At 39.7% G+C, this 13,871-nt stretch overlaps 1 protein-coding gene across 1 annotated transcript; it reads left to right on the top strand.

Moving 5' to 3' along the window:
• The first annotated feature begins 434 nt into the window (after positions 1–434).
• lrrc56 (leucine rich repeat containing 56) lies at positions 435–11,953 on the top strand. Its single transcript, XM_058644601.1, has 13 exons — positions 435–507; positions 684–858; positions 1,923–2,010; positions 2,529–2,589; positions 3,674–3,770; positions 4,283–4,480; positions 7,133–7,310; positions 7,427–7,636; positions 7,886–7,953; positions 9,248–9,390; positions 9,539–9,741; positions 10,087–10,405; positions 11,515–11,953. Exons 2-13 carry the CDS (start codon positions 694–696, stop codon positions 11,690–11,692), a joined length of 1,908 nt encoding a protein of 635 aa, XP_058500584.1. The 5' UTR covers positions 435–507; positions 684–693; the 3' UTR covers positions 11,693–11,953.
• Positions 11,954–13,871: the final 1,918 nt, after the last annotated feature.

The raw sequence follows: 13,871 nt of genomic DNA, 5'->3' as shown, positions 1-13,871 counted from the left end.
ATTTGGGCTTGTATGAATACTAAAGGCCTCTGAGATAGTGGAGATTTTATGTTAGTAATGATATTTTAAAGTTAACTTTCTTAGTTACATTGAGTCAGTAAACTCTTACATTGTATCAAAACAGCTCCAGTGTGCTATTTAGATATTAATTGAATTCAAAAATTCCCATTTTTAAAAACCAGTATTTTTCATGGAACACGTGAAGGCAGCAGCAGAACACAGTGGGCGGGATGCGGTTAAAGTAGTTGAACAGAGGTTTACAAATTAATATTTAATAACAACAGCGACATAGAGTAACTATTAGCGGTATAGTATCTCCGCAGGTGTTGCAGTGAAAGCGTTTTGGTCGACATTACCTGTTTCACAATATAAATGCACTTCATTTCCCAGGATGCCACGGGTTCCCGTATCCAGGAAGTCGTGTCCGGTTGTCAAGCAAACTTTCCACTGTAAGCAAAGTGTTTTCAGTCTGTAAAATGTGTAAACCATCTGTATAGACTTTGACAGGTAAATGTATTCTAATCCAAACTATTACATAATGTTTATCCTTCTGGGCTTTCTGTTGCTTTATGACGATTTTACAACTTCTTTATGTTAACACTCCTTTATAGCTAATTTAATGCTAACAACAAACGACATAGACAATGTTTATCATTGAGAAATGTGTACATTGTTTGTTTCAGGTGAAGAAAGATGAGTTGTTCTCATTTGCCTGTGGCCCAGAAGGTCCGGCCTGGGTCAGCACGGGTCCTGGTGACTGAGCTGAGTGGATCGGGTCATATTAACCCCACTCCTGCCACAAAACCCACGGTGGACTCTGAGGCAGCACTGGGGCTTTGTCTCTCTCCAGAGCAGCTGGTGAGTCAGCAGCAGTGGATGTGTATTACTGTACTGTTTACTGTACTGTATTATTGTGCTTTATGTGTATTGGGTTTTCTGTTAGAGGTTAGAAGTGTATTAAAGTGCAGCTAAAGTGCAGTATTTCAAAGTACTAAGTTGTGATTACATCAATCTGTTTTTGTTTATACATTACAAAAGAGCAAAGAATAGCAATGTGTGTGCATATGCAAACATGGAATAATTCTATGTTTGCCTCTATTAAATAATCCAGAGTATCAGTAATATGCAAGAGAAAAAAATATGAAAAATATTACATTTAATTAAACATATATTACATTTTTAAAATATATAAAAAAGGATTATTTTACACACAGAAATATACACCGTCTCAAATAATCAGGTAGTTACTGCTATACTTTGACCCTAAAAAAAACATGTCTTTATTTTACATTGATTCTCTCTTTATACTTTCCAGTGATACACTGTACACTTATTGCATTTTCCGTCCCTTAACTTAACAAAGTGTACAACTAGGAATTTGTTTATTATAGTATTTTATGAATATGATACGATATACTCTTATTGTTACCGTGGGGACATTTGTCTTGGACTAGATAATGCCTTCACGGATACAATACAAACAACATGTTCTGAAATATAACACTCAAAGTGAAAAGTGCAAATACACTTTACACATATTCTACACACCCACACTCATGATAAATACTAAAAATAATGATAATAAAAAACACCATGAGTGCAGGGGCCTCTGTAATGTCTGTTGGGCATACAGTAATGAAATAATATATATAATAATATATTTCAGCATTTTCCATTTGATATATATTTTAGTGTTTTCCAAAAGCATTTATGATCTATAATCACCCCCAAGAAATTTGTTTAAAATATTCTCAATTCTCAATTTCAACTACATGATTTGTTACATCAGAGTCAGGTGTATGTCAAGTAAGTCAAGTATGTAAGTCAAGGTAAATACTTAACAATTAAAAATAACTGAAGGGAAGGCAGAGGTTGGCTGTTCTACTGTTAATTTACGTTCTGTTAATTTATATTCCTCATAGGAATCACTATGTGGAACCTGGGACCTGTCTCGCGTGACCTCACTGGAGATCTGCATAGACACACAAGAAAACTCACTGGGTAACATCGGTAAGACATACTCTTGTACATTAGGGTATTTATAAAGGAAATTCACAAGCTCAGATTTATTTTCAGGTTTATGCCTGTGGTTCTTTGCCAGAATCAGAACATTTAAATGCACTTGCAAATAAAAATAAAAACAACAGCATAATATGAAATGCAATAATTTACAATTGCCAAGACTTAAGCAGAACTAGATGAAAGACAAATAGGCGTTGCTGTGATGGACACCATATTCACATTAGATTTCCTGTCAGGTGTGTGTGCAAGAATGAACTAATCATGGTGAAAGAACATCTTTATTACGGACATCCATGTTTGTTCTTCTTTAATTGCACAAGGTGAGCACCAATGACACACTATTGTCTGTACGTGTGTGTGAGTCATGTCCTTTTAACTAATCATGTTCAAACACACAATAAAGATCATTTGGACCTGAACCAGGAAGTTGATATAAAAATGAAACCAAATAATCACTGCACTGTGACGTAAATAAAATGAGGTGGTTTGCTTTGTCTCCCCTTCAGGTTCCTCCTTGCCCAACCTGGTGCAACTGAAACTGAACAACAGTGTGGTCATGTCAGTAAGGTTAGTGTGAATTTGCATCACATAGTGTGTCCTTGTTTTCTTCCTGTAGCCTTGATTGGCAACCTTTTCTTCGACACACAAACACACACAGAAACAAATTCATGTTGATATTACGCCAAGGAACCAGAAGTGAAATGTTGATTTAAGCTTTTATTAAATGTATAGTGTTAACACCACACCATGTTTCGCTTTTGAGCCAGCATCTCTCGTCTTTCCTCAAAGAGAACTGTAATTTGTTTGGTTTACATGGACGCACAGGGATTACAGTCATTCTTTATTCCCTGGTCACATTCTACACACTATACATGAGACTGAGAAGACATTAAAAACACTGCACTTACAAAAGTGAGGTCAGAAAAGGTGTAGCAGTGAGACTCTGCTTCAGCCAAAGTTGTTTCAACAGGGAAATCTTTGTGTCGGGCAGATGCGTGTTGAAGCTTGTAAACCCGACGCCAACAGATGTGGGGATCTGTCGTAGAGATAGATACACGTGGAGAACAGGTTCACCCGTCTGTCTCACAATAAGATACACAGGGCTTGTGGAATATCAGCTTTCAGATTCCTCCTGGAAAAAAAAAAAGAAAAGAAAGAAAGAAATATGCACAGCCTTTCCAAGATTCTGCTAGTTTGGTTGCAGCGATAGTTGTGTCACCAGATGGAAAAAGACACAAAGTGTGGATTGTTTTTATACGAGGACAGGTGGAGAAATGTTCCCCAAGAGACTCGCGGAGGGATAAGAGAGTACAACATAGAGATAGGGTGCAGTCTGCTCCACCCTGAGAGTAGCAGAGCACAGCCAGCCGGACATGCACTGCCTCTGATAGCATTTCCTGCTCTGGGCTATGGGAGCTGTAGTGGAGAGGGTGTAACAGCGGTGTGGATTATACTGACCGAGTCTCTGGTGATAGGGTCAGAGCAGGGTTGTGCTATGGGGACAAGTGGGAGGCAGAGCAGGGAATGAGTAATGTGCTTCTGGCTTCTGTGGCCAAGCAATCAAATTGTCAATGTTGTAATCCACAGTGTTGTGCTAGCCTCTTCTCTGTATACCTCTAAATCAAGTTTGCCCTATTTTGTGTGTTTACAGAGACCTGGGACCTTCCTTCTCCCACCTGCAGGTGCTGTGGATGTCTCGCTGCTGTCTGCGTGATCTAGATGGCATTTTTAATTTCTCTTCTATCAAGGTAGACATTGTGTTGTAGGTTGCAGGTGTGTGTGCAGGGACCGTTTATTAACTCAGCAAAAATATCAAGGGAAAGAACTACTTTTATTGTATTCTTATATGTTTTTGGCATTGTGGCTTTGTGTGCAAGGTCTTTTAGAGTTATGTGTCTGTGAATCTCTGATATTCTTCTATTCTTAGTGGGAATAGTTGTAATGAAACCCAACTTACCTCTGGGATCATTAATGTATTTCTGATTGTGAAATTCTTTCACCATTCGTATGACCATGATTTTAAGTTTTAGGCTGGACTGATGCCAAAAAAAAACAGTACTACGTGGTCATATTTCAGTGTTTTATATTGTTTCATAACATTATAAATGCCAATTGTTGTGTTGTATTCATCATTAACCTAAATAATAACCTAAATATTAAATTCCATACATGCATCTCCGATAACTACTTGTGTTTACATGTTCTGTCTGCTTTTTCTTTTTCTCTGTTCGTCTCACCGTATCTTTTCCTCTATTTTCAGGAGTTGTATGTGGCCTTCAACAGTGTGTCAGACCTGAATCATGTTGGCATGCTGGAGAATCTGCAGCTGCTCGATCTGGAAGGCAATGATGTGGATGACTTAGTCCAGGTCCAGTATCTGGGCTTGTGTAGCAAACTCCAAAGACTCACCTTGGAGGGAAATCCAGTGTGTGTCCGCCCGACCCCTACTGCTCCTAAGGTAGGGTGATCTTCTGCTCATGTTTTTATGCACAAAAATAAAAACTACACAATATTCTTTTATAACCACTGGCAAAAAGAGATTAAAACAAGTAGTTATGAATTATGATTATGAATTATGATTGTGAAGATCCACTGTGTAAGAACTAGTGACATCTAATGGTGAGACTGCTGATTGCAACAATCTGTCTTTCCCAAGCACAACAGGGGACCACAGTGGCCTTCACATACCAGAAATGATGTTGTTGTCAACAAGCTTGTCAAGATGTCCAGTTGATTTAAAATGTTGTTTATGCATCAAGTTTGTGTTGGCAGAGTCTTTCTTTTTCTGTGTTTGCATAGAAAGCTTCCATTTCTATTCTGGCTACTGTAGAAACATCAGAAGGTTTATTCTAAGGCCATAAAAAACAAAGGATATTTATTTTAAAGCAGGGGTGTCAAACTCAATATCATGTTATAATGAAAACATGGCCCGCGACCTCCTTTTCCTTTAAACACAGCGTGTGTGGCCGAGGCTGCGAGGCGATAGAATATAATACTAAATATAAGATATTCGGCTGTAAATATCAGATTATTAAATGTATTACAGCCAACATGAAATTACATATGTTTAAGCTGTTTTAATTACAGTTATCCACGTCATTATTTACTTAACTTCTGATTTATTTCTTCATTCCTAATCCTTCCATATTAAAACAAGCACTTTTACTTTGAAATGTTCATGAGTATCTTATATTACCCACACTACTGAACAGCTGTTTTTTTTCTCTAGTCCCGCCCCCTCTTGACTAGACTTGACACCCATTGACCCCCAGGACAATTGAGTTTGACACCTCCGTTTTGAAGTGATTCTACACTTCTACAATCATACTTACTATTCACTATCTACCAATTAAACCCTTATAAATATTGCACACTTGACCTTTAAAAGGTGTGGGTTCACACCACTCGAGGGAACTAATATCAAGTGCTGCGTCAGGATGATAGTCGCGGTGATTTGGAAAAAACACAAAGAGAACTGTTTGGTAGTGATTCTACTGTCAATTTCATTCATTTTGCTGCTCTGTGTGCTGTGCTAGCGCATCGTTAGCCTTCACGGCATTGTCAGATAATGGCCAAAAATGTCATTAGTGTGTGTTGATGGAAGTATCAGGAAAAAGTACCACTCTGTGTCTGGGTGCTCCACACTGCAGGAAGGACACTGGGAACACACTGTGCCGTGGAGACTTCATAACACAGACATATTGTTTTACTTGGAGCATTACATTACTTATTGGGTGTCTCTGAATGCATGAAGTACGCGGAGCAGCTCGCCGTGGACCGGTTCAGCAACATATAGGGAAGGAGCTGCATTTTCCACTCCCCATGGATCGGAGACACAGGGTGCTTTTATTTTTTTGGTGGCCAATGTGAATGTGTTTATTTACACCCACCAGCCGAGCATTAATTAGGAAACTAGGGCAATGAAGGGAGAAGCTGAGCAGAATATGCATTAGGCCTTTGCTTTGTAGAGACTGAGAGGGTCTTGGATTTGACTCTCTTGCCACTTCTCTCACTTTCTCTCTCCACCACACACACACACATACACACATCTGCTCACTTCCTCTTACTCAGCCATTATTCTCCTCCTCTTTTCTCTTTCATTTCCTCCGTGCCAGCTTTTCTCTCGCTTTTCATTCACCGCATCTGTGTGGTTTGGAGAAGGGCAGGAGTGCCACACTCTAATTTCATCACTGCATAGTCTGTGCTCACTCTTGCTCTCTCTCTGTACTCAGTGTTAGGTTAGATTTCACAGATGAATATATCATTATTGTTAAAAAAAAAGAAAAGAAAAAAGATTATTTACATGATACACATTGTACATTTTCTTATGCTGGTAAGTATTTTGCACCGTCCTATGTTTGACCTTCTTGAATGCCACAAGTTTGCTTGAATATACTGTAAATATGTGTACTCGTCCTTTAATGCGGGCCAAGAGGGTGATGTCAGAGTCACCTGATATCTCCTTGACAACATATCCTAGTTCTTTATCGTGTTGGGCATCATGTAGTCTCCGGTATAATATGTAGTTATGCATTATTTATCACTCTAGTACTGTAGCTAAAATGGAATATCATTTTAGAAGTACAATGATTAGCCGTAAATCTTAGTCTGTTCATTACATTAGTCTTTTATATCATTTCAACTAGTGAGTGCAAATCTTTGCCAAGGCTGCTCAGTTTCCCTCAGTGTTAATACGCTCCACATTTTGCAAGGTGAACAGTTTTGTTTTTCATATCCTGAATCTGGATCACCACCAACGTGTCTTCCCTGAATCAGAACCTACTGTCCATCTGCAGGAAATTGAATCAAAATCAGTTTTTTACTATTTACATTATGTGACTCACAAAGAAATTTGCTCATACAAAATGTGGTAATGATCTCATTGGTGGTGAAACCAGGAATCAGAGATGTTTTTCACAAACTAAAAAAATCCAAAACACACTATTACTAATGCACCATTGCTCTGCATGAATCTATGAATCAGCCAGTGTGTGGAGTAAAGTCACAGTCTGCTTCTTCTCTATTTTGTCCCCCTTTCATCCGTCTGTCCTCCACATTTCCTCCTGTACTTCTCTCTCTTTCCTATCTATGCTCCCTCTCGTCTACCCAGACGGCAGACTACAGATATCGGGCTGCGGTGCGGGAGTTGCTCCCTCAGCTGCATTACCTAGACAATGTGAGGGTGGAGGAGGACGGGCTGAGCTGCAGCAGTGCCATGGGAGAGGAATGGGCCATTCTCAGAGACGTCATCAGAGACCGCAGCTCCTCTCAGAGTGCTACTGAGGGTGGTGTGTGTGTGTGTGTGTGTGTGTGTGTGTGCATATTGTTTTGGGTTAGTCAAAGCAGAGGCTGTTATTCACAGTAGTGTATTTAATGGGTCGCTCGCTTTTTTCTCTCTCTGTAGAGGAGGAGACAGCAGATATCAGACCCAGCTCAGCGCGGCGCCCTGCCTCCAGCTTCTCCTGTGTCTGGCCGATCCACTCCAGACCCCACACTGGCTCCAGACCCATGTCTGCGACAAGACCTGGTGTACTCTCCCCTCTTGGCTCTAGACCTGGTTCTGCAGACTCAGATCTATCAACAGTGGAAGCAGAACGCAGCACCTTGACACATGGTTAGACACTCCAGAGTGATGTTTACTTTACTGCCAGCCAGAGTGTCTTAACTTTTATGTTCTTTAAATAACCTGATCTGTGGTGGAAAAACTACTGACCCATGAGAACCACTTCTATGTTTACCTTTGTTGTAGTTTCACCCATCACCCACACAGGCAAAATGCATCAGCAGTGTTAACACAAGTTATAATTTGTCATAAATGACTCTGATTTTCTCATTTCCCACTCTCATGTTTTTATTTTTGAAGGAGCTGGTAAGATCCTTTTCTGTGGAAACCCAGTCCAGGCCATTCGAGCCAAGCGCGAGAAGTTGAGGGTAGGTGTCGTGTGTTTATCATTTAAAACACTTGTCATTAGAAAAAGCAGATTCTCTGTTAGTTAATGTGGACGATCCATCATTGCTTCCACACGGCATCCTTGACAGCGGGGCATTTTGTGTCCATTGAAAAGAACACGTTCTCTGGGCTTTGACAGGCCATTATCACTGTTCACCGTCAGCCGCTCATCTGTCATGAATGTCTTGTCAGTATAAACACAAGGAGCTAATTATTAGCAGGTAGGACAGGAACCTGAGAGGACAGGTGGGAGGACACAGGCACTGGAGATGTGTGAAGGGTGCTGCAGTGACACAGGGACACGGCAGATGGAACCCTCACTGCCAGCGCCATGTGATCTGTCACGTTGACATACAGTATACTCTACACACTGCTGCTGACACTGTCTTCACCTTTCATTTCCCTCCCCTCCTGTTTACTCTGGCTTAACCGTTAAAGGTCCAGCGTGTAACATTCAGGGATGTTTTTTGGCATAAAATGAACACAATACCAGTAATATATAATAATGTGTATAGTCAATTTACAAAAACCTGTAGCGCCTAACTCTTGACCCTTTAACACCAAGCGTAAGCGCATTTTGTATTACTGTAATTACGCAAAGATTTGTGTGTCGGAAAAAATTCCAACGGTTTCTGAAAGCTGAGAAGTTGCACGTCAAAGCCAACATGTGGTTATTATGGTAATTTCACTCGCACTGTTGCAGGAAGCTGGTGAATCAGTGTCTTTGTCACCAGAGAGGAGAGAGTTGAAAAAACACCTGTACATAGTTTACATTTTTTTGTCCTGTTTCTGGACATTGAGACAAAGACTCAAACAAATTTTATTTTAAATATGTTTTATACTGTTACATTTTCAAATTGTACACAAAATCTGGTGTTTGTGTACAACTACAGTGTTTTTCCTAAATAAAACATTTTATTTTCCGTCATTTTAAATTGTAAATTTTAATAACTGCCAGATATTGAAAGTTATTCTGGAAAAAATGGACAAAAGCACTCACAGGACATTTTCCTGTCCAAAGTCCAGGCGGACATTTTGAGGCTTAGGTGTTAAAAGGTTAATCTTTTCTGTCATTGAAGACTAAACAGAATAATAACATCAGCAACAGCAACACAAAATCACCAAAAACTTGCCCACTGCAGCTAATTCTTACACCCTGGGCCTTTTAATTATGGTATATCTATAATTGATATTCTTATCTCTTAGGCCTCTGTGCTACTGTTTCCCAGCTTCTTCTGTCACGCTCATACTTTCTCCCCCTCCTCTGTCCCACAGACTGCACCCACTCGGTCCACTTTCATCCCACGCGACCTGCCCATCCATGTTCCCGAGCACACGTATGACCTTGAGGAGCTGAACGTCGTAGAACGTGGTGATGTGATTGCCGAGCTCAGAGCTTGGAGGGAGCAACACAGCCGGTATTTATTGCTCTTTTTTTCTGTCTGTCTGTCTGTCTGTCTGCTTCATTACATTATGTACTAAATTATGTAAAAGATCATTCTTAACTTCTGTCGTGCAATGACAGACCTTTTGTACAACAAATGTCTCTCCTCCTGTATTTTTCAGGCGTCTCCGGGCCATTGAGACAGAAAGACGACCTCAAGTCCTGACTATTCAGCACAGTGATGAAGCAGAGGAAGTAGATGATGATGATGATGATGATGATGAAGTTTCTGGTGGTAGGAGGAATGACAGTAGTGATGGAGAGGATAAGCATCTTGACAACCTTGATACTGCACCAGATTCTTCATTTCAGTCTCTTTCCGCAGGTGAATGCTCACTGAATGAATGAGGTTGCTGTTGAGAATATGAGACTTTTTAAACGTTTTTGTTTTTTTTATTACTGCACAGAAGAGGAATAACTACAAATATAAATACTGTGTGTATATGTATGGGTGACATTTGAGGGAAAAATATAAATGTGAGGGAGGAAATGTGTGATACGAAGTTGTGAAGATGAAAATATGGCTTACTTCTTAAATTACAAGCGAAGACATGGTTCTCGGAATCAGATAATTGTCTTTCCATTGCAACGTTAAGACAAAAGAGCGTATATCCCAACGTTAACAAACAATGACAGCACATGAATCTTCTCTAACAATTCTTTTTTTCAGACCAGTGTCACAGAGTTGCCTTTCCCCCTGATGTGGCACAACTGCGTCTGTCCCCAGACGCCATCATGTCCCCGTGTCCCCCTGTCAGTGCAGCAGCAGCTCCCGGTGTTCGGAAACCACAAGGGATACGTGCACGTAGGCTTCGAGTCAGCCAGGCCAGTTCAGAACATTTAGTAAGCTGCTCCCATGGGACAGGTGCAACAGCTGGAGACACAGACCTCACATCCCCAAAGGTCCAGCCTGTGACCAGGACAAATGTGCCCGTGTTGCCTCACAGACCCCATGTGCCACCAGCCAGAGCGGGACAAGCGGATTCATGGTATGGCATCAACAGAGCTTGTGTTAATATTCGTTAATTAGCGACACCAATCTCTGCTGACTCTGTGTGAGAGGCAGTTATCACAGGGCTGACACACACACACACACACACAGCATTCACACTGACAGTCACTTTGGAGTCGACAGTTAACCAAATGTTTGGAATGTGGGAGTGACGATGACAGTGACAACCACTTTGCCTTTGAATTGCTCCCTCAGGACCATTAAAGTTTTATGAATTGGATTGTGTTGCTCTAAAATGACTGGGTTGAATCTGTTGATCAGACTCCGTGTGTTCTATCTACTGCCATCTAATGGTGAGACTATAGAATGCAACCTCCCCTGCATTTCTCAAACACATCTGGGAGCTATGGTGGCCCTCACGTACCAGACATCTGAGGAGGTTTCTATAGATACAGACGTTTTAATCAATCACTCTTCTTTACTGGTTTATGCAATTTTCTGCAAAACACTCTTGCTGACTTGTCTATTCAGCTTGCTGTAGAAACACAGAGGCACAAGATGGCGGCCAAAATGTAAGGCCCAGGTTAAAGTTATATAAAAGGTTTATTCATCTTAACACTTTTTATGGGTTATTTGAAAGTGATACACATATACAACTTTACTTATGGGTAGTTTTAATTTAACGTTTCAAATTTAAGGCCATAAATATTACAATATTACACACCGTGCCTTTAATTTGAAACTGCAGAAATAAGCGCCAGGGCTTAACAAAAACACATTTTGAAACAATGCAGTTAACAAATCTTAAAGGTCATTGAATGTTTTGAATACCTTTTTTTTTCTTTTTTAAATAATTAAAACATGTTTGGAACAATTCATATTTAGAATTCTTATCCTTATCCGTATTTCATGTTGTCTAATGTGGTTGTGCGCCATCTTTTTTAAAAAAAATATGTTAAACAGTAAATACTGAACTGAAGTGAGACTTGAATTATACCACAAACCCCTTCTTAAATCTCTACTTTTTTCACTTTTTCAAGTGAAGTGTAACATGTGACTGTGATTTAAATAGATGGTAATAAGCGTTGTGTAAGAGTTTGAATTAAACACACAGCGGTACTAAACAGATGTTTCCTGTCTTTTCAGCATGGGGATGGACTTATCCTATACACAGTCTGGCAGCAAGCAACGTCCCACTCCTCAAATGTCCAAACTCTTGGACAGACCGGCGATAAATCGTCCTCACACAGCGCGGGCGGCTCTACAGAAACATCAGCAGCACCACGTTCTCCAGCCCTGCAGAGGAACCTCACACAAAGACTGACTGACACCAGTGATGAGTATGAATTAACATGAGAGTGCAACATGGACACCATTTCAGAAGAGTTTGACACACCAGCATTCTACACGAGTCACTGTGTAAATAACATAAAAGAGATCATTGCTAACTCAGTTGGCTTTTGGATAAAAATGAATGTGAAATGAAATTAAAACCTCACATTTTTATTTCTCAGGTTGAAGTGTTTTCCTCATTATAACTCAAGTGCTACCTTTTATTTTTCCCAATTAAAAAAAAGTAGACTAATTTAGACTTTTGTGGTTCTTTTTTAAGAGTTGTGAGGCAAAAACAAACTGTACTGACAGTGATTGTCCTGATATCCATAATGTAATGAAGTCATTTTGCCACAGGATGGCGCAATTTCTAAACATTAAATCAAAAAACTATCAATCACTTCCACTCCCCTGAGCAAACAATACCTCAAATTTACCTCCAGGAAACGCTGCATTCATTCTTTTCATTCTTTGAAAAGAAGCTCTGGCTCTGCATGCACAGAGTTAGTACAGGAGAATATTTGGTGTTCATGGCAGTAAGCGATGGAGTAATGGACTGGAACAAACACAAACTTAGACTTTATATGTTCAAACTGTGACAAACACCGTTGTTTTCCAGAAGGAGCTGCAAACGACTTGTCCACTGTTGTGTGAAGGACGAACCTCAGGCTGCTTTCGTCCTGAGACACACTTTAAGACGAGCAGTATTTGGGTGGATGAGGCTCCGATAGGCAGTAACTTTTAATACTTTTTTGGGTTATAAAGTGTTGATAGTAGTCATTTGTTTCGAAGGCGTCCCATTGATTTTTTTTACATGGAAATCCATTTCAGGTGGAACCATCCCCAACACACAGAATGCTGATGTTTCTTAGCTTTTCTGATGTTATGTATGAATATCTGATGTGACACACACACACACACACACACACACAGATACACCCCCGTTATCTATCCCATCTGTTCACTTCAACAGGACATAAATACATGAGTCGAAGTAGTAATAAAGCACAGGGAGTCATCAAATCATAACAGTGCTGCTAATACTCCTTCTTCTTCTTCTCCTATCTGGTTCAGTGACAGCTGTCCACAGGGTTGGATTAAGATGTGTACATATGTTAGACATAGGAATGTATGGTGTGTGTGTTTGTGTACACATGTAAGAGCAAAGACCCACCATTAACCACGAGACAGCTCTTATGTAACGTGTTATTCTTCAGTAACTCCTGTCATCGTGTATAACTGGACCACCTTCGAACATTTCCCTCACACAGCTGCTCCACTTGTGGGATTGTTTCTCCCCCTCACTCCCTGTCAGGTGTTTTCAGCCGTGCTCCCATCCTAGTGGTGCTATTAGACCTTGGGAGAATGGAAAAGAAAAAGTGAGGTATTTTTCTGGAATGGTGTGTCCACCTACTCTTTCTGAACAGTCCTATAATTTCTTAGAAACGGATCACAATCCTCACATCTGGACGGGGGACAGTTTTCAGCCTGTTAGAACCTCATTACCAGATGCTACAGACCAACAGTGCTTTTATCTGCTCATTACAGACAGTGAATATTGTGATAAATGATGAAAAATTAATTGCCAAGAAGAACAATTCTGCAAATGTGTTTGATAATGTCGCAAAATAACATTGTGAGTAAAGTAAAGGTTTTTGGAACAGTATTTTCAACATTTCAATTTATCCTTATTTTGAGAAGAAGACATGGTGTCCTTTAAAGGTCATTCATCTAAAAAAAAGTTAGGGTCCTTAGTAATGCTCCCAATAATAAAAATACACTGCAGGGCTTCATGAATTTGGTTTTTAAAATCATTAAAGCAAAAATACACACACACATACATGCATATAGATGCTGTATATATTGGTGTTATAGGTCAATAATAATCTTCAGAAATCAGTGCAGCCAATGACCAGTGTATGATGAATAGTTTTTGGTCAATATGTTTTTTTCCTCCTTCCATCTAATAAAATATGACTGTTTTTATTCAAAAAAAATGACACATTTAATAAATGATAAGATGTATGTCCTGTCTCTACATATTTTAAAGAAAATGTATATAAAACCGAAGTATTAAATACATGACATAGGTCATCAAAAGCCTTACCAGCATTTATCCTGTTTTGGAGAATTATATCCAGATATATATATATATATATGTATATGTGTAT

This window comes from Solea solea, chromosome 12, assembly GCF_958295425.1.
Source record: "Solea solea chromosome 12, fSolSol10.1, whole genome shotgun sequence".
Lineage (NCBI taxonomy): Eukaryota > Metazoa > Chordata > Actinopteri > Pleuronectiformes > Soleidae > Solea > Solea solea.
Note: the sequence above shows the minus strand (reverse complement) of the source record. Positions and strands in the feature narration are given on the sequence as shown.

Excerpts from the sequence above, each read along its gene's own strand:
- lrrc56 (XM_058644601.1), top strand. The coding sequence starts at position 694 with ATGAGTTGTTCTCATTTGCCTGTGGCCCAGAAGGTCCGGCCTGGGTCA. Across the intron at positions 4,481-7,132 it reads CGACCCCTACTGCTCCTAAG|ACGGCAGACTACAGATATCG; the intron begins GTAGGGTGATCT and ends TCGTCTACCCAG. Across the intron at positions 9,391-9,538 it reads TGGAGGGAGCAACACAGCCG|GCGTCTCCGGGCCATTGAGA; the intron begins GTATTTATTGCT and ends TGTATTTTTCAG.